Source organism: Neoarius graeffei, chromosome 4 (assembly GCF_027579695.1).
Source record: "Neoarius graeffei isolate fNeoGra1 chromosome 4, fNeoGra1.pri, whole genome shotgun sequence".
In the NCBI taxonomy this organism is placed as follows: domain Eukaryota; kingdom Metazoa; phylum Chordata; class Actinopteri; order Siluriformes; family Ariidae; genus Neoarius; species Neoarius graeffei.
The window spans coordinates 19402039-19429573 of NC_083572.1; the positions used below are offsets into that span (position 1 = coordinate 19402039).

General features: G+C 44.3%; 2 protein-coding genes across 4 annotated transcripts in view; both read left to right on the forward strand.

The window, feature by feature from the left end:
- The window catches only part of dnpep (aspartyl aminopeptidase), a 44715-nt gene extending 42523 nt beyond the window's left edge, over positions 1-2192 (forward strand). For both annotated transcript variants that reach the window (XM_060918987.1, XM_060918988.1), the window contains one exon: positions 590-2192. In XM_060918987.1, the coding sequence (XP_060774970.1) occupies positions 590-640 (51 nt within the window). In that variant the 3' untranslated portion in view covers positions 641-2192. The remainder of the gene's footprint in view (positions 1-589) is intronic.
- Positions 2193-8784: 6592 nt separating this feature from the next.
- Positions 8785-27535, forward strand: part of ptprnb (protein tyrosine phosphatase receptor type Nb) — an 84838-nt gene continuing 66087 nt past the window's right edge. Inside the window, exons 1-2 of one of the 2 annotated variants that reach the window (XM_060918989.1) lie at positions 8785-8975; positions 16397-16447. In XM_060918989.1, the coding sequence (XP_060774972.1) occupies positions 8900-8975; positions 16397-16447 (127 nt within the window). In that variant the 5' untranslated portion in view covers positions 8785-8899. The remainder of the gene's footprint in view (positions 8976-16396; positions 16448-27535) is intronic. The other variant, XM_060918990.1, reaches the window with a different exon arrangement.

Here is a 27535-nt window from a genome sequence, read left to right on the forward strand (position 1 = left end):
CATCACTAAACGAAGAGCTGATCACACCGAGGTGCTCGCTGACCGCTGATATTTATTAGTTTGGTCCTGCGTTTCCTTTCCTTCGCAACATAACGTCTTTTCTTCTCGCTTTCCATTACTGTAGTCGGGCTTTCACATTTCTTTCGCACACTCGCGTCCTCCATTTTCCTCTCCTGTTTCAAATTTGTATCCCACAATACCTTGCGCTAACAGCAAAAGCCCACCATGTGATGCATGAGGTAGTGTCATGGTGAAGCAGGAAAAAATAGAGAATATTTAGGGCCACGTGGCTCTAAATTCATTAATTGTTCTATTTTTTTTTAAAAAACGAATAAAATTGGAAGTCTGATTCAATTTCAGTAGCTTTCGGTCCACTAAACAAAAATAACGGTGTCAGAGAAAATTCTTTTTATGACCTTAACTTAAAAAATCCGAAAGGCAAGTCTAGTTTTAGGAGTGTAGCGTCTCAAAGTAAAGGAAATAAGTTCTTCCATTCGTTTAAGGATTAGCCGACATCTATTTTGCAGTTACTGGAGTCTCGACAAGAATTTACAGCAAACTAATTCTCCTGTATTTGCTTTGTCTGCAGGGCTTCTTTGAGCACTTCCCCTCCGTGAGAAACATGGTCGTGGTGGACTAGAGTATGCTGACGTGGCACAGCATAACTTGACGAATGGCCAGATGTGTATACAAATGAAGAAAATGAAAATCTCTCCATCTCATTTTAATGATGGATAATTAAAGTGCTCATCTTACGAAAATGGCATCATAAAATCCTGGATTTTCTGTGCGTGATGTGCTCAAATAGGTTGTAGAGTTTACCAATAAATAAATTGGTTCGAAAGAGAAATTCCATTCCAAAAATCACTCAAAGCTCATCCGCCATTGTTAGATCACAGTGATTTTTATTTGTCAGTGGTGCTGCATGTGTGACAATCGTATGCACAACTGCCACCTTTTGTATCCACATGACTCTGTAATATTCTCTGCAATGGCATGCGTTCTTGATGCTAACTCTTTTGAAATATATGACGAAAGCGCTTCAAATTTGTCCTCGATCTCTGGTTGGTTGTCTGAGGACGATTTAGAACCTATAGCCACGGAGAAAGAGGCGGACAAGCCAAGTCACTCGTGAAGAAGAAAAAGAGGAGCAATGACTGCTCCAGCAGTTTTCTGAAACCCAGGAAGTTGATGCATGGTACAAATCATAGTTTTGCTCTTTTTTTTTTTTTTTAAACTGATTTGGTGTTCAGCTTTCACAGTGATGATAAAGCAGTGTCTCTAGCTACTAAATACGTCTTTTTTTATTGTTTAAAAGAATAAAAGACTAAGGACAATTGATAAATTCAAGCAACAGGCTAAACACAAGCTTAACACTTCCTGTGCGGCAGTGAGCTCTTTGGGACGTCGTTTCTAACTTTTGTTTCCAGATCGTAGAAACTGCTCCACATACCATACCAGATGTCACTCAAATCCTTCTATGTAAATCTGCCTCACAAATGTATCTTTTTCATACCGGCTTGAAGTTACCTCTCTTTGTCCACGTAAATCGAACCCATTTCATTCTGTAAGCATCCTGCTGACTTTGGGCTATAATGGATCAAAATTCTGCCTCTTTTTTTATTTTTAAATCAGCTATAGTTGAATGGCCTTGAACGATACACCTCTTAAGAGGCATGCTTTGGTTTTAATTTAGTTTTGGAATAAAAAAAATCTTGTTAAAAATGTGCTACACTTTGCAAAGCAGACGAAGCTAGAAATGCTGCGAACTTTCAAGCGTTGTGCATATGATGTCACTTCCTTTGAATTAGCAATAACTTACCAGGAACGCATTCGTGTAATGGCGGACTCGGAGCCAAGCTTTACCAGCTAAATAGAACATGTTCCCGGTCTCGTATTACGTAAAATACAATTTGGACAGTAAACTATTTAACATGTCTAGTTTTATAAGGTATGATTTCCAGGGGCGATGTCATTTTCTTAAGAATAGCACTTTAACGGTTTTAAATTTCTAAGAGTTTTTACTCCAGAGTGAAAGCCCCAAAAACTTTGACTGCTAGTTAGAACCTTCTGGTTCAAGAACACAATTTACTCCAAGCAAAGTAGTTATATGGATTAGAAGAACTTTCAACACCTGTTTTATTTTGTTCAAGCAAAATTGTTAGACAATAAAAATATGTCCCTGTTGTTCATCTTTGCATTAGACTGGAATTTTTCAACTGCATTTTTTTTTTTTGGAGACTGTCTTAGTTTTTAGTCCTAGCACACCTGATGACAAAACACTATTGGTTAAGATCATCCTGAACCTTGCAAGGCTGATGGCAATGTAGAGTTGACAGTTTGGTACTATTTTATGTGATTTTTTAAAAATTTATTTAAAAAAAATAAAGTAAAATGTTAACACCTTTTAACCAGAATTGGGCGCTCCACCTCCCCCAGTCCCCACCCTTGAGTGGGAGTCTAAACCGTGCTCATTTTCAAATATATGCTGATGGAGACTCCTCATTCACAGAAGATCTGATTTTCTGTAAAGTTTAGAAAATGTGATCCATAACCTCACTACAGGTGTTTGGAACTGAGAGTGCACAGCATAGAAGCTCAGGTCTGTCAACAGAGGCTTCCTTATAGCTCAATGACTGGTTTTCCTTGGATGGAGGATGCTCTGTACCGGTATACAACAGTGTCTGGGAGGTTAAGCCACCATATATTTTGTTTAAAGTACAGGGTGTTTTTTTTTTTTTTTTTTTTTTTTTTTTTTTAAATTTGAGATGTAAATATCCCAGAAACTACATAGTCTAGGCAAATGAAACTGAACAGGCTTAATGTTGAGCAGTATAAGATTTGATTCCTCAAAATTTGAATGAGAAATTCAAAGGTATGTGGATTCCATGATCATCTCATCTCATTATCTGTAGCTGCTTTATCCTGTTCTACAGGATCGCAGGCAAGCTGGAGCCTATCCCAGCTGACTACGGGCGAAAGGCGGGGTACACCCTGGACAAGTCGCCAGGTCATCACAGGGCTGACACATAGACACAGGCAACCATTCACACCTACGTTCAATTTAGAGCCACCAGTTAACCTAACCTGCATGTCTTTGGACTGTGGGGGAAACCGGAGCACCCGGAGGAAACCCACGCGGACACGGGGAGAACATGCAAACTCTGCACAGAAAGGCCCTCGCCGGCCACGGGGCTCGAACCCAGAACCTTCTTGCTGTGAGCCGACAGCGCTAACCACTACACCACCGTGCCACCCACTCCATGATCAATTTGACAAATTTTTAATATTCACGAACCCGCTCGACCATCTCTCTTCCAATGCTGATGGTTGTCCAGATCCTTTTGTCCTGCACAGACAGCCTTCCTCTTTTTGAACTTTTTGTCTCATCTCATCTCATCTCATTATCTCTAGCCGCTTTATCCTGTTCTACAGGGTCGCAGGCAAGCTGGAGCCTATCCCAGCTGACTACGGGCGAAAGGCGGGGTACACCCTGGACAAGTCGCCAGGTCATCACAGGGCTGACACATAGACACAGACAACCATTCACACTCACACCTACGGTCAATTTAGAGTCACCAGTTAACCTAACCTGCATGTCTTTGGACTGTGGGGGAAAACGGAGCACCCGGAGGAAACCCACGCGGACACGGGGAGAACATGCAAACTCTGCACAGAAAGGCCCTCGCCGGCCACGGGGCTCGAACCCAGAACCTTCTTGCTGTGAGCCGACAGCGCTAACCACTACACCACCGCGCCACCCACTCCATGATCAATTTGACAAATTTTCAATATTCACGAACCCGCTCGACCATCTCTCTTCCAATGCTGGTGGTCGTCCAGATCCTTTTGTCCTGCACAGACAGCCTTCCTCTTTTTGAACTTTTTGTGCCATGTCCAAATCTGCATTACAGTTGGTGCGTTTTTAGAGAATTCTCTCATAAATGCACACTACACAGTCTTGTTTGGGCATCCTCTAACATACAAAATGCCTTTTCTTTTCCAGTGAATGGCATTTCTATACCTAAAAACATATAAAATTTTGACCTGTTTCCATACTGTACATGCTGTTAAAATTTGAGGTCAACTGAACAAGAATTGGCAAAGTTATTCTAATGATTGTGAAATATTTTTTTTTAAACACCCTGTATTTTCAGACTAGCTTGCATTTCTTTACCATCTGCATTGTGCCTGCCCGCCTTGGGGTAGGTTTCCCAAAAGCATCGTAGCACAAAGATCATTAAATGGTAGTGAGCATCACAATGAACACATTCTCTCCTAAAGATGCTTTTAGCGTTAAGAGGCTTTTGGGAAACCCACCCCTGGTTAGTAGGGTGCATAAGTTGCCCCCTAAAAATGAAAAATTCCTCCGGTCATGATGCATTTTTGTTTTTATGTTCCTTTTGGCGGCACGGTGGTGTAGTGGTTAGCGCTGTCGCCTCACAGCAAGAAGGTCCTGGGTTCGAGCCCCGGGGCCGGCGAGGGCCTTTCTGTGTGGAGTTTGCATGTTCTCCCCGTGTCCGCACGGGTTTCCTCTGGGTGCTCCGGTTTCCCCCACAGTCCAAAGACATGCAGGTTAGGTTAACTGGTGACTCTAAATTGACCGTAGGTGTGAATGTGAGTGTGAATGGTTGTCTGTGTCTATGTGTCAGCCCTGTGATGACCTGGCGACTTGTCCAGGGTGTACCCCGCCTTTCGCCCATAGTCAGCTGGGATAGGCTCCAGCTTGCCTGCGACCCTGTAGAAGGATAAAGCGGCTAGAGATAATGAGATGAGATGAGATGTTCCTTTTGGTAAGAAAACACACTGGGTGAAACATTTTGACAAAATCCAAAAGTTTAATGGTGGCACCAGGAGCTCAAAGTTATGGAAAAAGCTGCTATTTTATGACTTTTTTTTTTTTTTTTTATGACACAATTTCGATCACTTTTCATGAAACATTATGGCATCTTAGAGTATACCAAATATCTTAGATACACATTTTTAGTACATATTCTAAATATATTGTCAAGCACAGTTTGAGTTTTAGCTGTTCATTGAATCATTGTTCAACCACTTTTAAACAATACAAATGTATTATGAATCACATTAATGCTTCTCAATCCCTTGCAAAGGTTCTTAACATGATCTCTGGGTCACAAGAAATCAATAAATGGAGTCCAACATGGTGATTCAAACCTTATGCGAAAACATAAAATAAGCGTTTTTTTTGGCAAAAAATGAACCTCATGGTGCCACCATTAGACTTTTGAATATGGTCAAAAAATTTTACAGGATGTCTTTAAAAGGAACACCCAAACAAAAATGCATCAGATTTTATGAAAGTGAAGGCAACTGATGCACCCTACTGGTTAGTCAATAATTTTCATGAGTACTGGGTACTATGTAGCACTTGTATGCTGAATACTGGTGCAATCACTCCATAGCACTACCTCATACTCATTTTATAGGGACAGGCAAAAATCTTACACAGAGCAAGGCAAGAGAGTGGAACAAACTGAGAATTTCTCAAAAATTTTAGAGATTTATGCAAAAGAAATGCAAATGTAGCTGGGCAGGAGCTAATCGGCTTGCCCATTCCATGGTAACGGTTAACCCACACCAATGTCAGTGAAGTACAATATGGAAGAAATGACAGCTGACCAGGGTGGTGCGGTGGTCCACTGATCCACAGCAAGAAGGTTCTGGGTTCAAGCCCTGTGGTTGACAGGACCCTTTCTGTGTGGAGTTTGCGTGTTCTCCTCGTGCCTGGAGGGAGACTGGCAACACCTACAAGTTTGACCCCAACTAGTGATCATCCACATCCTTGTGTGTCATTGGGGAGGATGGTCAATTGTCAATCATGGCTATCAAGGAACACGTTGTAGGAGCTATTAAACTAGGTGTGAAAATTCTTGGGTTTCACATGATGTCACATCGGCCTCGTTAGTTATTCAAAGCTTTAGCTGGTGGTCTACCAAAGCTCAACTGACAAAGCGTTTGTACGAAGAAGGTGCATTGCTCGCATGAAAAATGCCTTACGCTTGTGTTGTTTTAGGTTGTTCAAATCGTGAAACTGATAAAAGTTTTCAGGGTTCCCTGTGAACTAATAATAAAAAATGGGGTGAACGAACACAGGATTTCACAAAAAGGCATCCAGAAAGGTGGCTTTTGAAGGGAGCCGAGTCGAAGCATGCTCAAGTTTGCAGTGATCACTTGGTGAAAGGTTTGTATATCCCTCTCAGCTATGTCCTTAGTGTTTTCCAAGTACTTTTCTTGCCATGTGTCATTATTTTACAGTACTTTTTTTTAGTAAGAGTGAGCACAAGTAAGAATCAAGCAAACTGATTTGTTTACACTTCAACTTGCAGCGCTTTGTTGTAAAGATGTGAACGAAAAGCTTAAAAAAAAAAAACATACTTACACAGGCAAAAACAATACAGGATTCATTTGGCAGTGACTTAATACCGAAGTCCTTTACCCAGCCACATATGAAAAAATTGTAAGCCTCCATACTCTTCCACGCTTTCATCTGTTTTGCGGTGTAGAAGGACGTCTGCAACACCAGATAGTTTGAGATGTCGGGGAACTCGACCGAAGGGTAGTTTTTGAGATCATATGACAAATCCTTCTTTCCCAGACTGTAGGGGTCGATTCCATTGCACATCTCAATCTTCTGAATAAATATAAAGCGACCAGTGGCTTCTAGATTATGAGCTTACTCTGATAAGTTATCACTAGTTGTTTGCGCTATGACAGCTATTTTGGTTTGCTTGACCACCAGCTGTTTTACCGGAAGTGAAATCGCTAAGAAAAGTCATGTGACAAACCTGAGAATGCAAAAAAAACATTCTGACACGGTAGACTTCTTGTCAGGCTGTTGTGGTGTCCCAGAGGCCACGTCGCTGTTTTTCAATTGTCACACTATAAGGCTTGTTCATCCTCCCTGATGTTCATAGTCAGGACCTGGAAATTTGTCAACCATGACAAAATTGTGTTAAAATCAGGTTGAATTCATGTAGTCTGATCCTGGAATAGAGGCTTTGCACCGTGACGTGACCCCCATAGCAATGGTAACTATGCCACCATGACAGGAGGCACGCTTGTAGTGCTTCATGCCACCGAGTTAGTTGTTACTGATTGGTATGGGAAGGTTTTGCTGCATTTTTGGATGTGCAAATTGTTCTGAACGAAACAAAGACATCAGATTTTTTTTTAATTTACCAAATGTAATTCATCAGGAAAAAAACTAGAGCAATTTCTAAACGTAGACAGGAAAAATAGCTCGCAAACATACAACGTGTAGCATGATGTTCGTTCTTACACAGTGACGTGAACATGAGCTTGAGCATCTTGCTGCACCTTATCTCTTACACTCATGCTCACTTTCACTGGATAAGAATGAGTACCTTGCTGCCATCCTGAAATAATAATAATTTTTTAAATTCTTACCTTCGTGGAAATAAAGTGAGCACCACTCTCATCTCATTATCTCTAGCCGCTTTATCCTGTTCAGGGTCGCAGGCAAGCTGGAACCTATCCCAGCTGACTACGGGCAAAAGGTGGGGTACACCCTGGACAAGTCGCCAGGTCATCACGGGGCTGACACATAGACACAGACAACCATTCACACTCACATTCACACCTACGGTCAATTTAGAGTCACCAGTTAACCTAACCTGCATGTCTTTGAACTGTGGGGGAAACCGGAGCACCTGGAGGAAACCCACGCGGACACGGGGAGAACATGAAAACTCCACACAGAAAGGCCCTCGCCGGCCAGGGGGCTCGAACCCGGACCTTCTTGCTGTGAGGTAACAGTGCTAACCACTACACCACTGTGCCGCAGATATATCTTATGGCAAATTATTATAGCATGTTACAAAAAAAAAAAATCCGAGTCTGAATCCGGCGGCATGGTGGTGTACTGGTTAGCGCTGTCGCCTCACAGCAAGAAGGTCCGGGTTCGAGCCCCGTGGCCGGTGAGGGCCTTTCTGTGCGGAGTTTGCATGTTCTCCCCGTGTCCGCACGGGTTTCCTCTGGGTGCTCCGGTTTCCCCCACAGTCCAAAGACATGCAGGTTAGGTTAACTGGTGACTCTAAATTGACCGTAGGTGTGAATGTGAGTGTGAATGGCTGTCTGTGTCTATGTGTCAGCCCTGTGATGACCTGGCGACTTGTCCAGGGTGTCCCCCGCCTCTCACCCGTTGTCAGCTGGGATAGGCTCCAGCTTGCCTGCGACCCTGTAGAACAGGATAAAGCGGCTAGAGATGATGAGATGAGATGAGATGAGACTTTTTTTTATTGGAGGAGGTTATGTTTTCGCCTCTGTTTGTTTTGGTGTTCCCAGTGTAACTCAAAAAGTAGTGAACAGATTTTGATGAAACTTTGACGAAAGGTGAGCCAAGGAACAATTGGGGAATTTTGATGCCGATCTGGATATATATGCCGATTCAGGATTTTTTTTTTGTTGTTGTTTGTTTATTTATTTATTAGGGGGCGGCTGTTCCCAACGTAACTCAAAGTAGTGAACAGATTTTGATGAAATTTGGTGTATTATGCTCGGTTCTATTGATTTTGATTATATGTGGCTTGGCAGAGGTATACACTCTACCCTTGAGTACCCTTCTAGTTTTATACCCGAGTTCATTTCCCCATGTAGCCAGACGGATCATTTGGGAGGAATTTTCAAAGCAACTTTCCTGGGGTTTCTTTCTGCCCGCCTCTCTCTCTCTCCCTCCTTCCCTCCCTCCCTCCCTCTTTTTCGCGCAAACCGCACCACGCTGCTTTCTAGCAGTCACTCGGTGTGTGTTTTTCCGACATACAGCCATCACTTCTCTCCTTTAGCAGCTTCTAGTAACTAGTCGGTATGTCGGCGTGAGCATAAAAAAAGAGTGAAGGGCGCATTCCTCGAAGTGAACATGAAGTCCTGGCGCCTCTGGATCCTCCTCGCTGTAATGACCGCTTGTCAGCAGCTGGCCACATCTGCCACATACGGTACGTCATAAACACGCACACTGCTTTAATGTCGGGGCTGCGGGTTTGCGTTCAAGCCCAGTGCGCACAAACAACCCGCTTCCATCCGTGGAGCTCACACCATCCTGAGGCTAAAGTTGTCATGATACTGTGCTGTTTATTTGCTTATTTATTACAATGCATGGATGCAGGAGTCTATATTTCAGTCTGCCAAAACAAACTCTTTTTCTGTTGTTTCTTTTCCTGTAGCCTTATGCAGGCATTTATCGTGACTGCAGCTTTTTTTTCTTCAGAAATGCAATAGAATTGACGTCAGTAGGCGATTAAAATAGTCACTGGTACCGAAATATGTGACCAAAAACGTGATCTATCTATCCAGTCTGGAATAACACCCCAATAAGCACTCATTATTTATTATTATTATTATTATTATTATTATTATTATTATTTGTAGGATTTGAGGTTATGAGCCTGTAAATATAACACAAATCCAAATCTAAGCAGGACCACTGTGTCATTTCCTGTATGGCCAGGACTTGGCAAAGACTTTGTTGTTGTAAACAACTGTTGCAAGGCAAGCTATTTAGACAGCTTACCCTGTATTTCCTGTCGGTGCAGAAAGGGATGACTTTCAGCAATAAAGATGGCATCCCTTTTTCTTCCTCCACAGGCCCTTCTGCATGCACTATGACTCATCTGTGAAGCAAAGCTGATCCAGTCACTGATGTGTTCAGTCTGTTAATGTAGAGTGCATTTACTTAAGAAAAAAAAAGTCAGTTTTAGGTACATCTGTAAAAGACATGTTCTATGGCAAGTCATCAGGGAAGATCAGTGCTATTGTGGTCACTGATGTGTTCGGTTTGTCAGTGTAGAGTGCATGCAGTTCCTGGATGGAAAAACTGTGAAGAAGAGACATATACAGCCTTGACGTTCACTACAAACCTGTGCCTCAAATCAGCAACCTTGACTGGATTTAAAGCTAGGCTAGGGCATTTTTTTAAAGCATTTTTGTTATATTTCTTGAAATTTTCTTTACATCTTGACAGCCGTGAATAAATTAAATGCTCTGGCGATAAAAAGGGTTGTAAAAGACCTGTCCAAAAGAATGGGTTTAGACCATATAACATGATTGGATGGCCTACCTGCTTACCTGCGGGCACTCTGCCTGTACACTCATTGCATGTGACGGGAGTCTTCTACAAAGCTAAGCAGACATATTGCTAAAGCTAATCAACAGCTGGGAGTACTAACAATAGTCATGTTTGTTATTTACATTCATTATGACAATGTTACTTGGACTTGTCCTCCAGCAGTAATCAGGCAGTGCACATTCATATATTCTGGAAGAGTGGTTTTAGAGGGAGGCGGCAGGGTGATGTAGTGATTAGCACTGTCGCCTCACAGCAAGAAGGTTTTGGGTTCAAGCCCAGTGGCTGACGGGGGCCTTTCTGTGTGGAGTTTGCATTTTCTCCCCGTGTCTGCATAGGTTTCCTCCGAGTGCACCAGTTTCCCCCAAAGACGTGCAGGTTAGGCTAATCAGTGGCTCTAAATTGACCATAGGTGCGAATGAGAGTGTGAATGATATGTGTCAGCCCTGCGATGATCTGGCGACTTGTCCATGGTGTACCCTGCCTCTCACCCATAGTCAGCTGGGATAGGCTCCAGCTTGCCTGCGACTCTGCACAGGATAAGCAGCTACGGATAATGGATGGATGAATTTATTGTATTAAAATCTCAGATTGTGACTGCTGCTACTAAAGGATGGCATAGGATTACATGTAACTCACAGAACTGCTACAGATTATAAATACTATAATGGCAATAAGTGAAAAAATGAGTAAAGCATGTTTAAAAGACAGATAAACATCCTTACTTCCTCAAACTTGAATGTTTCTATTAATACATCCCCATTTTCTGCATGAGCCTGGATTGAAAATGTAAAGTGATTGTGGTAGGCTGCTGTTCTTTAAAATCTGACACAGAGAACATTATTATATAGTCTGTAATAGACTTCAGACAAGATTTTGTTACATCATCTCATCTCTCTCAACAAAGTGTGACAAGTAATAATTTTCAAGGACTGCTGAAATTGCACAGTCTAACCCTGGCATAAAGCATTCACAGGTGTCTAAGTGTTGGATCGATAGTACTGTATTAGAGACATATAAATAATATTTGAGGTTTTTATTGACTGAGTTGCTGGAGGTATATATATTTTATTTTCAGGATTGAGCTTGAACCAGTTCTTTGGGGATATTTTTAGTCTGTAGAAAATCTGAGCAAACATACGGGCCTGAATCATGTTAAATTCCTTTAACTGCAGCTGCAGCCGCTGAAAAAAATATATCAATAACACACATCACGTGTACTCTGTGCTGATTAAAATTCCAGAAACCTGAGCATAAACGGAAAACCACCAGTTCCCATGTCTCTGGGTCTAGATATATATACAGTTTGCTTCAGCTCAGCCCACCTTGCCAAGGCATGGCCATGCAGCTGTGTAAAGATGTATTTCAGCACCATGGATAGTGACTGCAATCCTATTGGTCTCACGTACATGGGACTGGCCTATAAGAATTCTCTCTCTCTCTCTCTCTCTCTCTCTCTCTCTCTGTGTAAATCCCTTGGGAACCATGCCTTGTAAACCCAAACCATATGTGTAGACCAGTCAACTATTCACAGTATTTGTTTGTGATATTTTGAGAGGGAAAGACTCCCAGATTCTGGCAGTAGTATGCGCTCTGAATCTGCAATCTGGTCTCTTCTGCTGGCTGACTCACCTCTGACAAGTTGTCTCACATCACACCATCAGTGTGGGAATGTCGGCTTTTGAGTCTGTTAAAAAAAAAAACAGAAATGCAGAAAAATTAATGTTTGTACCTGAACCTATGAGATTCTTACTATGCTGCCATTAACTGGATGTGTACCTGTACAAAGATGCAAGGGAGATGAAGTGTCTTTGTGTACAATTGTTTATCCGTCTGTTTGGGTCGTGTGAATGACTAGTGTAAGCTTAGAAGATAAAGGTGATGGGGCAGAACATTTAGAGCTGTAGTTAATTACATTTAAGAGTTGTTCATTTGCTGAGTGCTCACCTCATTACAGCCTCATTGTACAAAACATAAGCGTTATCTACTGTACTGTCAGACATACAGATGGGAGACAGAGTAAAAGAGAAATGAAGACTGTTATGTTGTGGGGGCATTTTGGGTTCACTGGGCCACTTACAGCAAAGATCTCAAACCCATTTTGGGTAACAGCTACATTACACTCAGTCTGTTGCAGTGTTGTAGTTGAGTCACTAAACCTCAAGTCCCCAGTGTTCGAGTCAAGTCCAAGTCATTCAAGAAAATTTCTAGTCAAGTCCAAGATTCCAACTGCACCATTTGACATTGGCTGTTTCAGTGCCATTAACATTAGTTTGTTCCTGAACATGATGTATGAACAGGTGAATGTGCATTCTCTTTATCAGGGAGTGTGAAGTATTCTCTCAGAGATGGTTGGGAGATGGATGTAAGTGACAGGTAAACAATCCAGAACGGCAGGCAAAATCATAAAACAGTGAAACAGGCAATAAGTCGAACCAGGCACAAACAGGCTATCATAGACTCGGTAGAATCATTGATAAGAAACAGGACATCAGGAAACCAAACAAGGAAATAAGGCTTGGTAACGTGTCAGCAATGCAACTCAATACTTTGCAAAGTAAGTGTGTTTCACAATTTTTACATAGGTGCGCTGATTGCGCCTTAATCCTGTGCAGGTGTGAGCCGTTTATGGCGAGCGTGAAAGTCCACTTGGCGTGCACGCTGTCCGGAGTGTGCCCAAGAGTCTATCTGATGCACGTGCCAAGGCATGCAGGTGTGACACTCTTGCACGAAATTAGTACAAATATTAATGTATATATACTGTAAATATCTTATGGCAAATTATTATGGCATGTTACAAAAAATAAAGAAAAAATCCAAGTCCTCATCTCCAATTTACTAGTCCGAGTCATCAGTGTTCAAATCCAAGTCGAGTCACAAGTCTTTATTTTAAAGACTCATGACTTTGACGCTGGGGCACCAGTTGGACTCGAGTCCAAGTCCTGGATTCGAGAACTACAAGCCTGGTCTGTTGACAAAACCAATCAGTATGACCTTGACAAAGAAACGTTTTCTCTTAAATATGTTCATTTATTGCCAGTTACCTGAAAGTTTCATTCTGAATGCACAAATTGGTTAGATATACATATACATTATCAACTACAATACATAAACAGACTACAACTCATTACCAGAATTTTTTTTTTCTTTTCAAATTTGGAAAGAAACATGGGTTCTGGGTTTGAACCTCATGGCTGACTGGACTGGGGCCTTTCTGAGTTGAGTTTTTAAGTTCTCCACATACGTGTGTGATTGAGTTTCCTCCCACAGTCCTAAGACATGAGGACAAGGTCAGCTGACTACTCTGAATTGCCCATAGGTGTGAATGGCTGTCTGGGTCTCTGTGTTAGCTCTGTGATAGACTGATGACCTGCCCAGGGTGTACACCGCCTCTTGCTCAACGTCAGCATGTTATTGGTATGGATAAAAATCTGGCTTGCCACATACGTATTAATTAATTTATATTTTATATTCATACAATCAGAGGTGGGCGGCACGGTGGTGTAGTGGTTAGCGCTGTCGCCTCACAGCAAGAAGGTCTGGGTTCGAGCCCCGTGGCCGACGAGGGCCTTTCTGTGTGGAGTTTGCATGTTCTCCCCGTGTCCACGTGGGTTTCCTCCGGGTGCTCCGGTTTCCCCCAGTCCAAAGACATGCAGGTTAGGTTAACTGGTGACTCTAAATTGACCGTAGGTGTGAATGGTTGTCTGTGTCTGTGTCAGCCCTGTGATGACCTGGCGACTTGTCCAGGGTGTACCCCGCCTTTCGCCCGTAGTCAGCTGGGATAGGCTCCAGCTTGCCTGCGACCCTGTAGAACAGGATAAAGCGGCTAGAGATAATGAGATGAGATGAGACAATCAGAGGTGGACAGTAACAAAGTACATTTACTTGAGTACTGTACTTAAGTACACTTTTTGAGTATCTGTACTTTACTTGAGTATTTTTTTTTGGAAACTTATGACTTTAACTTCACTACATTTGAAAGATAAATATCATACTTTTCACTCCACTACATTTCTCTCAAGGTCCTCGTTACTATGAAGCAGCTTTGAAAGTGGATGTTTTTTTTTCTTTTCTAAAACGTGATTTGGTTTTTTCGCAGGTGACCCTGAGACAGCCGATCAGTAATCACTAGGGTCACGTCCATAGACTGGATAAAATCAAGTTCAGTGATTTCTCAGCAGTATTATTTGAACACGATCAGTTGATGGCAGAATGGAAGGAGGCGGTTCTTCTGGGGAATGCATGCACTCGTGGCCGTACCTAGAACCCATGTTTCAGTTTTCTGAACGGATTAACGATTCATTTCGTTTTAAATGTTTGCTTTGTGGGCAGCACGGTGGTGTAGTGGTTAGCGCTGTCGCCTCACAGCAAGAAGTTCCTGGGTTTGAGCCCCGGGGCCAGCGAGGGCCTTTCTGTGTGGAGTTTGCATGTTCTCCCCGTGTCTGCGTGGGTTTCCTCCGGGTGCTCCGGTTTCCCCCACAGTCCAAAGACATGCAGGTTAGGTTAACTGGTGACTCTAAATTGACCGTGAGTGTGAATGGTTGTCTGTGTCTATGTGTCAGCCCTGTGATGACCTGGCGACTTGTCCAGGGTGTACCCCGCCTTTCGCCCGTAGTCAGCTGGGATAGGCTCCAGCTTGCCTGCGACCCTGTAGAAGGATAAAGCGGCTAGAGATAATGAGATGAGATGTTTGCTTTGTTTACCTAACATTAACATTTGTCTACCTTACATTACAGCCTACAAAAACTCACCATCCAACCTGCAGAAGCATACTGAGGTATATAAACGTTTTATTCCAAGAGAAAGCTTGCAATGAAGTTGTCTGTGCTTTTAGAGCTAGCGATAACGTTGCAATAGCTATGCAGTCTGGTTAGTCAAATGACTTTCTATGGATTTACCGACCAAGTTGCCATCGCCTTGTCCACGGCTAATGATAACACATAGCTAGTTAACTTGGACACTGTTAGTTAGTATGTAAAAAAATGGAGTTACGCTAACATGAATAACATTAACTTATCTGAAGTCCTTTCAGAAATATGTTTTAGCATAATCTTGTCAAATAAACAAAATGTATACATTTTTTTCTTTTCTAGTAGCGTTAGCTACCCAATATGATTTTGAGTTTGAAAAGAGTGTGCTAGCATGTCAGATGGAGTTTCACTGACTAGCTAGCTTAATGTTAAACCACCATGATGGCACAGCATGCGTTCATTTTGTGAATTCACATTTCTGTCTTTGGTAATGGCATTCAGTTTTGTAAGCGTTGCAGCAATAATACAACAATGTGTTGACAGAAAATGTCCTTTTAATACTTAAGTATTTTTAAAAGCAGGTACTTTAACTTAAGTAAAAATTTGACTGTCCAACTTTCACTTTTATCAGAGTAACATTTGACCAGCGGGATCTGTACTTTGACTCAAGTGATGAAGTTGGGTACTTTGTCCACCTCTGCATACAATGCAAGAGGATATTCACTCTGAGTCAGTGCAACTGTCTTTCTCCCACATCCTCCCTCAGTCAGCCCCAGAAGGAGGTGCCCACTGCAGACTCTAAAAACAGAACGCATAGGAAAATGTCAGGGAACTCCCACTCCATAACCAAGTTTAGTACTGAGAATTAATTATCCATGGAGTGTGTGCATGTGTGCCCCAAATCCCTGGACTTCATCCCAGCCTAAAGAGGTATGAATATAGGGAAATGTACAGGATGTTCGTGTTCTTGTATGTTTTGAGATTTTCATCTCACATTTCGTATTATAATAACAACGTCTGATGATGTTTGTTCTTTCCAAGAGGGCGACCATGTGCTTTGTCAACACTGTTTGTCTGTTACTATAGTACCAAATGACTGGCAGTGCCTGATAAGGCTGCAACTGGCAAATCCGTTTAGCTTGCTGAGGTTAGGAGTGAAGTTACAGAGTGGAAATTTACCATTAATATACGGACAGGTGGTCAATCACATGTTGTGATCAACACTTACCTGTTGAACGAGATTTTGTGCATTGTGGCAGGTAGCTGAAAAGCTTAAAGGTCATGTTTGCTTATCAGATAGGACACACACACACACACGCACATACTGTAATAGAACATGCAATTGCTTTTGAAGAGCCAATTATCTGTAGTCAAGGAAAATGATCTCAGCCAGAGCCTATTATCTGTAGTCTTCCTTCTCACTATCGGTTACTAAGAGTCTTCTGTCACCTGCTATCTTTCCTCACTCTATTTGCTCTGTCTCATGGACAGTCTACCTGTTTTTTCTTCACTCATACTCGCTTCTCTCCTCCCCCCCCCCCAGGCTGTTTGTTTGATGGGGGTCTTTGCTCCAGTGGCCAGGTCTGTTGGGATGGTGAGTACGTAAAGCACACAACATCTCACTATTCCCATTCTGAACACATATTTAACCTGATCTCCTGTTAAGGTTAAGGAGTTTGTCAGAATTAAAAAGACTTTAAGCATTTCAAATAACTGCATGCTTGGAACTGCTGATGCATTTAACACTGTGTCTGTCATGTTTCACTTGGTCCTCAACTAAGAATCTGCTACGCATTTCTTATCTCTTTCCTTTTCATTTTTCTGTATTTGGTTTTTGTTCTTTGGGCTAATTGACCACACAAGCACTCACACAAGCTGAGAAATGTTTGCGTCCAGATAATATTTTTAGACCCCATCGTTTCATTTCAATCCGCGTGCATATGTTCTTCAGGAAAAGTCCGTCTGTGTATAAAATACTTAAACAGAACAAATACTCCGTAAACATGCCTTTTATGATCACCTAGTTTTACCCAGTGATGAGGACCTTATAATGTTTCTATGGCAACTGTTACATCACTGAGACAAACATCTTTCTTTCACGGTTCTGTGTAAGGGAGAGATGAGAGAGGGAAGCAGGGAAAATGAGTCATAGTGACATTTCAACAGGTACTTAAGTTCAAGAATAATATCAACTCCAAGCATATAGTGTAAATTAACCAGAACAAAACGGATGTGTTTTTTTTAGTATATGTCTTAATATCTCTTGGTTTCATTTGAATTCTTAGCCTATGTCTGTAAATAGGTGTGCTAGCCAATCACTAGGACTGGTCTGAATGATTTGAATACGTGAGTATTTCTTCCTTACATCGATGTCTGTCCATCCATCCATTATCCGTAGCTGTTTATCCTGTGCAGGGTCACGGGCAAGCTGGAGCCAATCCCAGCTGACTATGGGCGAGAGGCAGGGTACACCCTGGACAAGTCACCAGATCATTACAGGGCTGACAAATAGAGACAAACAACCAGTCAAGTCAAGTTTATTTGTCTCATCTCATCTCATCTCATTATCTCTAGCCACTTTATCCTGTTCTACTGTGTTGCAGGCGAGCTGGAGCCTATCCCAGCTGACTATGGGCGAGAGGCGGGGTACACCCTGGACAAGTCACCAGATCATTACAGGGCTGACAAATAGAGACAAACAACCAGTCAAGTCAAGTTTATTTGTATAGCACTTTTAACAATAAACATTGTCGCAAAGCAGCTTTACAGAATTTGAACGACTTAAAACATGAGCTAATTTTATCCCTAATCTATCCCCAATGAGCAAGTCTGTGGCGACGGTGGCAAGGAAAAACTCCCTCAGATGACATGAGGAAGAAACCTCGAGAGGAACCAGACTCAAAAAGGAACCCATCCTCATTTGGGCAACAACAGACAACATAACTATACCGTTAACAGTTTTAACATGAAGTCAGTTTCGTTGATGTTATAAACTCTTCATTGATGGAAACTTGTGTGCAAAACTGTTCATGACAACTGCAGTCCTAAAGTTAGCAAGTCAACTGTAGTCCTTAGCCATAAAAGCATTACTGTAAGCGTCCAGAGCGTCCTCCAGGTGTGACTTTCAACTGTCCACATGGGGCTGTCCTCCACAGGAGCGATGCGATGAGACTCCAACCAGACACAGGGCACCAGGATGGATCAGGCAGGTCCGATTCACACTCACATTCACACCTACAGTCAACTTAGAGCCACCAATTAACCTAACCTGCATGTCTTTGGACTGTGGAGGAAACCGGAGCAAACCCACACAGAAGGGCCCCCGTCGCCCAAAGGGCTCAAACCCAAAACCTTCTGGCTGTGAGGCGACCATGCTAACCACTACACCACTGTGCCACCCTTACTTTGATGTTTGTTTCCCTATTTAGTATTCAGAAGATTAGTCTTTTCCATTCTCCTACCTGTAGTGTACAATTCTTACACTTTCTACACCATATGTGACAAATTCCCACACCTAGCCCCAGAGTACCCCCTGTTCTGCATACTTTAGTGTTTTCCTTGCTCTAACACACATTTCAACTCAGAACACACTGTTAATTAGCTGATTAGTTGAATAAGGTGTGTTGGGAGCAGTGAAACAATAAAGATGGAGATGGAGATGGGATAGTCCATGATCAGTGTTGGGATCCTGTACCATATGTCACAGAGTGTAATTGCAAGCCATTTGTAATTTCTCCAAACTCAACTTCCAGGAACATTGTCATGACCTATATCATATTCATCGAGGATATTATACATTTGCACAAAGATATGAAGTTTATCTTTGAATGGTGAATATATTCATGAGCGAGTGAAGTGAATGAGTGAAAATATTTTCAACACAAGAAGATAAACTTCATATCTTCGCACCACTGTGTAATGTTCTTTATATTCTATGGACGCATTCACAAAAAAAAAAAGCTACTTAATCAAAATAATTTTAATTTTGAACTGGTTTGCCAGGGGGTACGGTGATGTAGTGGTTAACACTGTCGCCTCACAGCAAGAAGGTTCTGGGTTTGAGCCCAGTGTCTGACGGGGTCCTTTCTGTGTGGAGTTTGCATGTTCTCCCCGTGTCTGCATGGGTTTCCTCCGGGTGCTCCGGTTTCCCCCAAAGACATGCAGGTTAGGCTAATCAGTGGCTCTAAATTGAGCATAGGTGTGAGTGTGAATGGTTGTCTGTCTCTATGTGTCATCCCTGCAATGACCTGGTGACTTGTCCAGGGTGTACCGTGCCTCTTGCCCATAGTCAGCCGGGATAGGCTCCAGCTTGCCTGTGACCCTGCACAGGATATGCAGTTACAGATAATGGATGGATGGACCGGTTCGCCATTTTGCCAACACATGTCCAGTCAGTGGGAAAACACTGGGAGTGACATCATTGGAGTGAAATATCAGGGCAATATTGTCACTCAGATCCACGATGTATTTCATATGAAAAATGTGAGTTTTTCAACACGAGAAGATAAACTTCATATCTTCAAGACAGTGTGTGATTTTTCTTTTTATTATATAGACACATTCACAAACAAAAAACACCCAAATTTATCAAAACAATTCATTGATTTCATCATGACTGACATATAGGGATTCATGTCAGGGTTTTGGTTCTCCATGTCCCGGATGTCAAGTCAAGTTTATTTTTATAGCGCTTTTAAGAACAGACATTGTCGCAAAGCAGCTTTACAGAATTTTAATGACTTTAAACATGAGCTAATTATCCCTAATCTATCCTCAATGAGCAAGCCTGTGGTGACGGTGACAAGGAAAAACTCCCTCAGACAACATGAGGAAGAAACCTCGAGAGGAACCAAACCCAAAAGGGAACCCATCCTCATTTGGGTGATAACAGACAATGTGATTATAACATTTTTCACAGTTTTAACGTGAAGTCTATTTTGTTGATGTTATAAACTCTTCATTAATGGAAACTTGAGTGCAAAACTGTTCATGACAACTGCAGTCCTAAAGTTAGCAAGTCAACTGTAGTCGTCAGCCATAAAAGCATTACTGTAAGTGTCCAAAGTGTCTTCCAAGTGTGACTTTCAACTATCCATATGGAGCCGTCCTCCACAGGAGCGATGTTGTTAGGGTTTTGCTGGGAATCAAACCCAGGTCACTGGTGTAGTAATCCAGCAAACCCCCACTAGGCCACCAGGGGAATGACTCAAGTGCAGAGGAGTGAGGCGAAAGTAGAGTAGAAAAAACAGTTTATTTACAATGCAAAAAATCCAAGGCAAAAAACAAAAGTATAATCCAAACACTCAGAAGATATACAGGAAAAAATAAAAAATCCAAAAGTTCAAAGTCAAACCCAAAAGCCAAAAAATAAGAAAAGAAAAGGCAAAAATCCAAATGCTCAGAAGATCCAAAATGGTAAATACAAAGTCCAAAAAGTCCACAAGAAAGCAAAGTACAAAAGACCACAAAGGCAAGGAACACGGAACAGAGGTCTTTAGTGATAACATAACAGCACAAAGACTCTGTGACTAGGGACCAAACTGAGGAAGTATTTATACACCGGGAAATTAAGAAACTGGGCAGGGCAGGAAATAAAGAACAGGTGGGGGCAAAAGGCACATGGAAACAGGCAATCAGAACAAACACAAAACACAGAAGCGGTGGCGGCCTCTAGAGGCCAAAACAAACATGACAAGATAAAGCAATAACAGCGGCCTCTAGAGGCCAAGACAGTCCCCAGTCCTAACAGGACCCCCCCCCCTCAAGGAGCGTCTCCTGACGTTCCCAGGGCGATCCGGATGGGCTGAATGGAAGTCCCGACACAGTTCCTTGTCTAACATGTCCCGAGCGGGAACCCAGCAGCGCTCCTCAGGGCCATAGCCCTCCCAGTCCACTAGATATTGGAGCCCACCGTGGACCCGGCAGGAGTCAAGCAGGCGGCGCACAGTGAACACAGTCTGAGCCTGGAAGATGCGGGGGGCGGGGGATTCCTAGGGGCAGGGGCATATGTGGACGACAGTACGGGCTGCAACAGGGAAACATGGAATGTGGGGTTGATCCTTAGAGTCTGGGGCAACTGGAGCCGGTAGGCGACAGGGTTCACCCTGCGCACAACCTTGAAGGGGCCAATGTAGCGAGGAGCAAGCTTGCGGTTCTCCACCCGCAGTGGAAGGTCCTTGGTGGACAGCCAAACCCGCTGCCCAGGGCGGAAAACGTGGGCAGGCCTTCTATGGCAGTTGGCCTGAGTCTGGTTGGCCCTGGAAGTCTGGATGAGGGTCCTACTGACCTTGTTCCAGGTCTTGCGACACCATCTCACATACTGGTTGATCGAGGGCACCCCAGCATCCTCCTCCTGGTCCGGAAACAGAGGTGGCTGGAACCCGAATTGGCACTGGAATGGCGACAACCTGGTGGCCGATGACTGCAGGGTGTTGTGGGCGTACTCCGCCCATGGCAGCCAGGTGCTCCATGATGTCGGGTTATCCATCACCAGGCCTCGCAGGGTGGTTTCCAGGTCCTGGTTGAGCCTCTCCGTCTGGCCATTGGACTGGGGGTGAAACCCAGAGGAGAGGCTGGCAGTGGCCCCGATGAGCTTGCAGAACCCGTGCCACACTCGGGAGGAGAACTGGGGCCCCTGGTCTGAGACGATGTCCTGTGGGAGACCAAAGACTCGGAAGACATGAGTAAATATAAGTTTAGCTGTTTCAAGGGCAGAAGGGAGCTTGCACAGTGGTATGAAGCGGCAGGCCTTAGAGAATCTGTCGACTATGACCAAAATGACAGTGTTACCTTGAGAGTCTGGAAGGCCCGTGATGAAGTTGACCGCCACATGGGACCAGGGACACCGGGGAATAGGCAGAGGATGCAGGAGGCCCTGGGGACGCTGTCATGGGTTCTTGGTTCTGGTGCACACATCACAGGACAGGACAAATGACCTCACTTCCTTCTCCATGCTTGGCCACCAGAAGCGTCTTTTCAAGAATTCCAGGGTCCTCCGAGCTCCCGGGTGGGCGGTAAGAGGGGATGAGTGACCCCACTGGAGAACCTTGGCCCGGGCTTGACGAGGGATGTACAAGAGGCCCGGTGGCCCCGTCCCAGGACCGGGGTCCTGGCGTTGAGCTCGTCGGACGACCTCCCCGGCACCCCAGCGGACAGGGGCCACAATCCGGGACACAGGGATAATAGGCCCAACTTCACTCTCCCTGTTGGTGGCAGAGAACAACCTGGAAAGCGCGTCAGGTTTGGTGTTCTTAGAGCCAGGGCAGTATGATAGGGTAAAGTCAAATCGACTGAAAAACAAGGCCCACCTAGCCTGTCGTGGGTTCAGTCTCTTGGCTTGCTGGAGGTACTCCAGGTTCTTGTGGTCCGTCCAAACCAGGAATGGATGTTGCGCTCCCTCCAGCCAGTGCCTTCACTCCTCAAGGGCCAGTTTAACCGCTAGCAGTTCTCGATCCCCCACATCATACCGGGACTCCGCAGGGCTCAGGCAGTGGGAGAAGTATGCGCAGGGGTGCAACTTTCCTTCCGAGCGTTGAGAGAGAACCGTGCTGACACCACTGTCCGAAGCGTCCACCTCCACGATGAACGGTTGGGAAGTGTCCGGGAGGACCAGAATGGGTGCCGTGCAAAAGCGGTGCTTGAGGTCCTTGAATGCCTTTTCCGCCTGAGGAGACCAGACATAAGATCCACCAGTCTTTTTAGTAAGATCCGATATGGGTGCTGCTACAGAACTGAAGTTCCTGATAAACTTGCGGTAGAAGTTAGCGAATCCTAAGAACCGCTGAGCTTCTTTAACGGATTTGGGAGTAGGCCAGTCCCGGACGGCCAGGGTCTTGGCTGGGTCCATTTGGAGTTGTCCCGTCCGTACAATAAAACCCAGGAAGGAGACCTTGGGGACATGAAACTCGTATTTCTGGGCCTTAGCAAACAGATTGTTCTGTAGTAGCCTCTGGAGGACTTGGCGGACATGGTAGCAGTGCTCCTGTAAGGTCTTGGAAAATATCAAGATGTCGTCGAGGTAGACGAAAACGTACTGGTTAATCATGTCCCTCAAGACATCGTTGATAAGGGCCTGAAAAACTGCTGGTGCGTTGGTGAGTCCGAAGGGCATAACTTGATACTCATAGTGCCCTGATGGGGTGTTAAAGGCAGTCTTCCACTCGTCTCCCTGTCGGATACGGATGAGGTGGTATGTGTTCCATAAGTCCAACTTGGTGAAGACAGTGGCGACTTGGAGCAGGTCGAACGCTGTGGACATCAGCGGAAGGGGATAGCGGTTGCGCATAGTGATCTGGTTAAGGCCTCTGTAATCAATACACGTCCGGAGTCCCCCATCCTTCTTGCCAACAAAGAAGAAGCCGGCACCAGTGGGTGAGGTGGAGGGTCGAATGAACCCAGAGGCCAGGGCGTCCTTGATGTACTCCTCCATGGCCTTGTGTTCTGGCTGAGAAAGGGAAAACAGTCTGCCACGAGGAGGGGTAGTCCCAGGGAGCAAGTCGATGACACAGTCATAGGCACGGTGCGGAGGAAGAACGGCAGCCCTGCTCTTGCTAAAAACTTCTTTCAGATCCCAGTACTCTGTGGGAACTTGATATAACTCAGTGAGATCAGGAGGCTTGGCAGGAGACACAGGAGAGCTAGAGAGCAGACAAGAGGCATAGCATGCAGGACCCCATTCCACAACCTGACTTGTTACCCAGTCTATGCGAGGGTTGTGGCGGGTAAGCCAAGGAAGGCCTAGAATAACTGGGAACTCTGGTGAATGAATCAGGTGCAGGGATATTTCTTCTTTGTGACCTTGAGACTGGAGAAAGACTAGAGAAGTTACTTGGGTGACTCTTCCGTCACCTAAAGCTTGGCCATCCAGAGCAGACACAGACAGCGGGACTTCAAGAGGTGCAGTAGGGACATTGATTCTTCAGGCGAAGTGGACATCCATAAAGTTTCCCGCCGCCCCGGAGTCTAACAAGGCCTGGCAAGAGTGGACGGACTCACCCAAGGAGATGGAGACCAGGATGTAGACTCCTTGGCCAGGGAGTTCGGGAGAGAGGGTAGGCCCTGTCACAACCCTCCCTCGGCTGGACGGGGCGGTCCTTTTCCCGAGAGCTCGGGACATGATGCTCGGAAATGGCCAGGCTTGCCACAGTAGATGCAGCACTTGTCCCTCCTTCTGCGCTCCCTCTCAGATGTGGAGAGATGAGTACGGCCCACTTGCATGGGCTCCGGACAGTCACTGGAGGAGGTAGACAGGCTCCATGTTGAGGCAGTGAGGCCGGGGAGGCTCAGGACTTGGCGGCGCTCTCTAATCCTGTTGTCAAGATGAATGGCATGTGAAATCAGTGTTTCGAGGTCACTTGGGCATCCAATAGAGGCCAGACCGTCTTTGATGGGGTCAGACAGACCATGGTGGAAGGCTGAAACCAGGGCAGTCTCGTTCCATCCACTGACTGCTGCGAGCGTCCGGAACGAGATGGCGTAGTCTGCAACGCTTCCTTCCTGCCGGATGGACATGAGCTTCTTGGCTGCATCTTTACTGATGTCTGCCTGATCAAAGACCCGAAGGATCTCCTCCGTAAACAGCTTGAAGTCAGAGCACTCAGGTCCCTGTCTCTGCCAGACGGCTGTTGCCCAAGCTCGTGCCTTATCAGCTAACAAGGTTATATGTGATCTTGCGGCGATCCGTAGTGTAGGTTGAAGGCTGGAGCTCAAAGGTGAGTTGGCACTGGGTAAGGAACTCCCGGCACTCCCCGTGCTTGCCGCCATACCTCTGTGGTGCAGGAAGGCAGGGTTCATGAGGTGATGTAGGCAGCATGGCAGAAGGCACTGGAGCGGGAGCAGATGGTGGAGCAAGGAGGAGGCAATGCAGGCATAGGAGTCAACTGTGCCAGGGCTTTCCCAATTTGCTGAAGCAGTACCTCGTGGCGAGCAAGGGCCTCACGTTGGCTTGCGAGTGTTCGTCCATGAGTGTCCATGGTCGCTCCGAAGCTTGTCAAAGCTGCCATAATTCCCTGAAGGTTGGCTGGGTAGACAGTTGAAGCAGCCTCTGCTGAGTCGGTCATGACGGAATCTTTCTGTTAGGGTTTTGCTGGGAATCGAACCCGGGTCGCTGGTGTAGTAATCCAGCAAACCCCCACTAGGCCACCAGGGGAATGACTCAAGTGCAGAGGAGTGAGGCAAAAGTAGAGTAGAAAAACAGTTTATTTACAATTCAAAAAATCCAAGGCAAAAAACAAAAGTATAATCCAAACGCTCAGAAGATATACAGGAAAAAATAAAAAAATCCAAAAGTTCAAAGTCAAACCCAAAAGCCAAAAAATAAGAAAAGGCAAAAATCCAAATGCTCAGAAGATCCAAAATGGTAAATACAAAGTCCAAAAAGTCCACAAGAAAGCAAAGTACAAAAGACCACAAAGACAAAGGCAAGGAACACGGAACAGAGGTCTCTAGTGATAACATAACAGCACAAAGACTCTGTGACTAGGGACCACACTAAGGAAGTATTTATACACAGGGAAATTAAGAAACTGGGCGGGGCAGGAAATAAAGAACAGGTGGGGGTAAAACGCACATGGAAACAGGCAATCAAAACAAACACAAAACACAGAAGCGGTGGCGGCCTCTAGAGGCCAAAACAAACATGACAAGATAAAGCAATAACAGCGGCCTCTAGAGGCCAAGACAGTCCCCAGTCCTAACAGATGTGATGAGACTCCAGCCAGACGTAGGGCTTCAGGATGGATCAGGCAGGTCCGAGGAGCAGAAGAGGTCAGCATCTCGATCTCAGGATTGACATGTAACTCAGAAGGACAGACGGGGGGGGGGGGGGAGAGAGAGAGAAACCACAGGTTGTTAGGTATGCCCAATGTCACCTAATGAGTAAGAACAGTATACGTTTTGTGCTGAGCGCAAGCAAAGACTGGGACAAAACTAACTATGACAGCATAACTAAAAGAAGAGAGCCAGAAGGTAACACAGGCATGAGGGAGCCCCAGGACATAAAGCAGCCAGCCACTACACCGTCAACAAACTCGAGTGAGCAAGCGAGTGGGGGACTGACAGCATCCATACATCCCAGTTTAACAAAACACTCTATGCCTCAGGACCCTCCAGATCTACACCTTTACCTCATAAATACTATGAACGAAAGGTTTGACTAAACAGATATGCTTTCAGCCTAGACTTAAACACTGAGACTGTGTCTGAGTCCCGAACACTGCTTGGAAGGCTGTTCCATAACTGTGGGGCTTTGTAGGAAAAGGCTCTGCCCCCTGATTGATGTAGCCTTCACTATATGAGGTACCAACAGATAGCCTGAACCTTTTGATCTAAGTAGGCATGGTGGGTCATAAAGAACCAGAAGTTCGCTCAGGTACTGTGGCAGAAGACCATTCAGTGTTTTAAAGGTTAATGGTAGTATTTTATAATCAATATGAAATTTGGAGCTTGTATGAAAAATACGAGTGGTGTGTTTCCCACTAAAACACTCGTGTCCATGTAATATATTGATCATAGACATCAGATGACTATATTATTGCCTAAAAAGCCAATGATGGGTGGAACGGAAGGAACAAAGGCATAATGGTGGTATAATTTTAACCATTTTTAATATATTTTACTGTGGCAGTGTATTTGATTATTTTCTGAGACTCATACAGTTAGGTCCATAAATATTTGGACAGAGGCAACATTTTTCTAATTTTGGTTCTGTACATTACCACAATGAATTTTGAACAAAACAATTCAGATGCAGTTGAAGTTCAGACTTTCAGCTTTAATTCAGTGGGTTGAACAAAATGATTGCATAAAAATGTGAGGAACTAAAGCTTTTTTTTTTAAACACAATCCCTTCATTTCAGGGGCTCAAAAGTAATTGGACAAATTAAATAATTGTAAATAAAATGTTCATTTCTAATACTTTGTTGAAAACCCTTTGTTGGCAATGACTGCCTGAAGTCTTGCACTCATGGACATCACCAGACGCTGTGTTTCCTCCTTTTTAATGCTCTGCCAGGCCTTTACTGCAGCGGTTTTCAGTTGCTGTTTGTTTGTGGGCCTTTCTGTCTGAAGTTTAGTCTTTAACAAGTGAAATGCATGCTCAATTGGGTTGGGATCAGCTGACTGACTTGGCCATTCAAGAATATTCCACTTCTTTGCTTTAATAAACTCCTGGGTTGCTTTGGCTTTATGTTTTGGGTCATTGTCCATCTGTATTATGAAACGCCGACCAATCAGTTTGCCTGGATTTGAGCACACAGTATGTCTCTGAATACCTCAGAATTCATCCGGCTGCTTCTGTCCTGTGTCACATCATCAATAAACACTTGTGACCCAGTGCTACTGGCAGCCATGCATGCCCAAGCCATCACACTGCCTCCGCCATGTTTTACAGATGATGTGGTATGCTTTGGATCATGAGCTGGACCACGCCTTCGCCATACTTTTTTCTTTCCATCATTCTCGTAGAGGTTGATCTTGGTTTCATCTGTCCAAAGAATGTTCTTCCAGAACTGTGCTGCCTTTTTTAGATGTTTTTTAGCAAAGTCCAATCTAGCCTTTTTATTCTTGAGGCTTATGAGTGGCTTGCACCGTGCAGTGAACCCTCTGTATTTACTTTCATGCAGTCTTCTCTTTATGGTAGATTTGGACATTGATACACCTACCTCCTGGAGAGTGTTGTTCACTT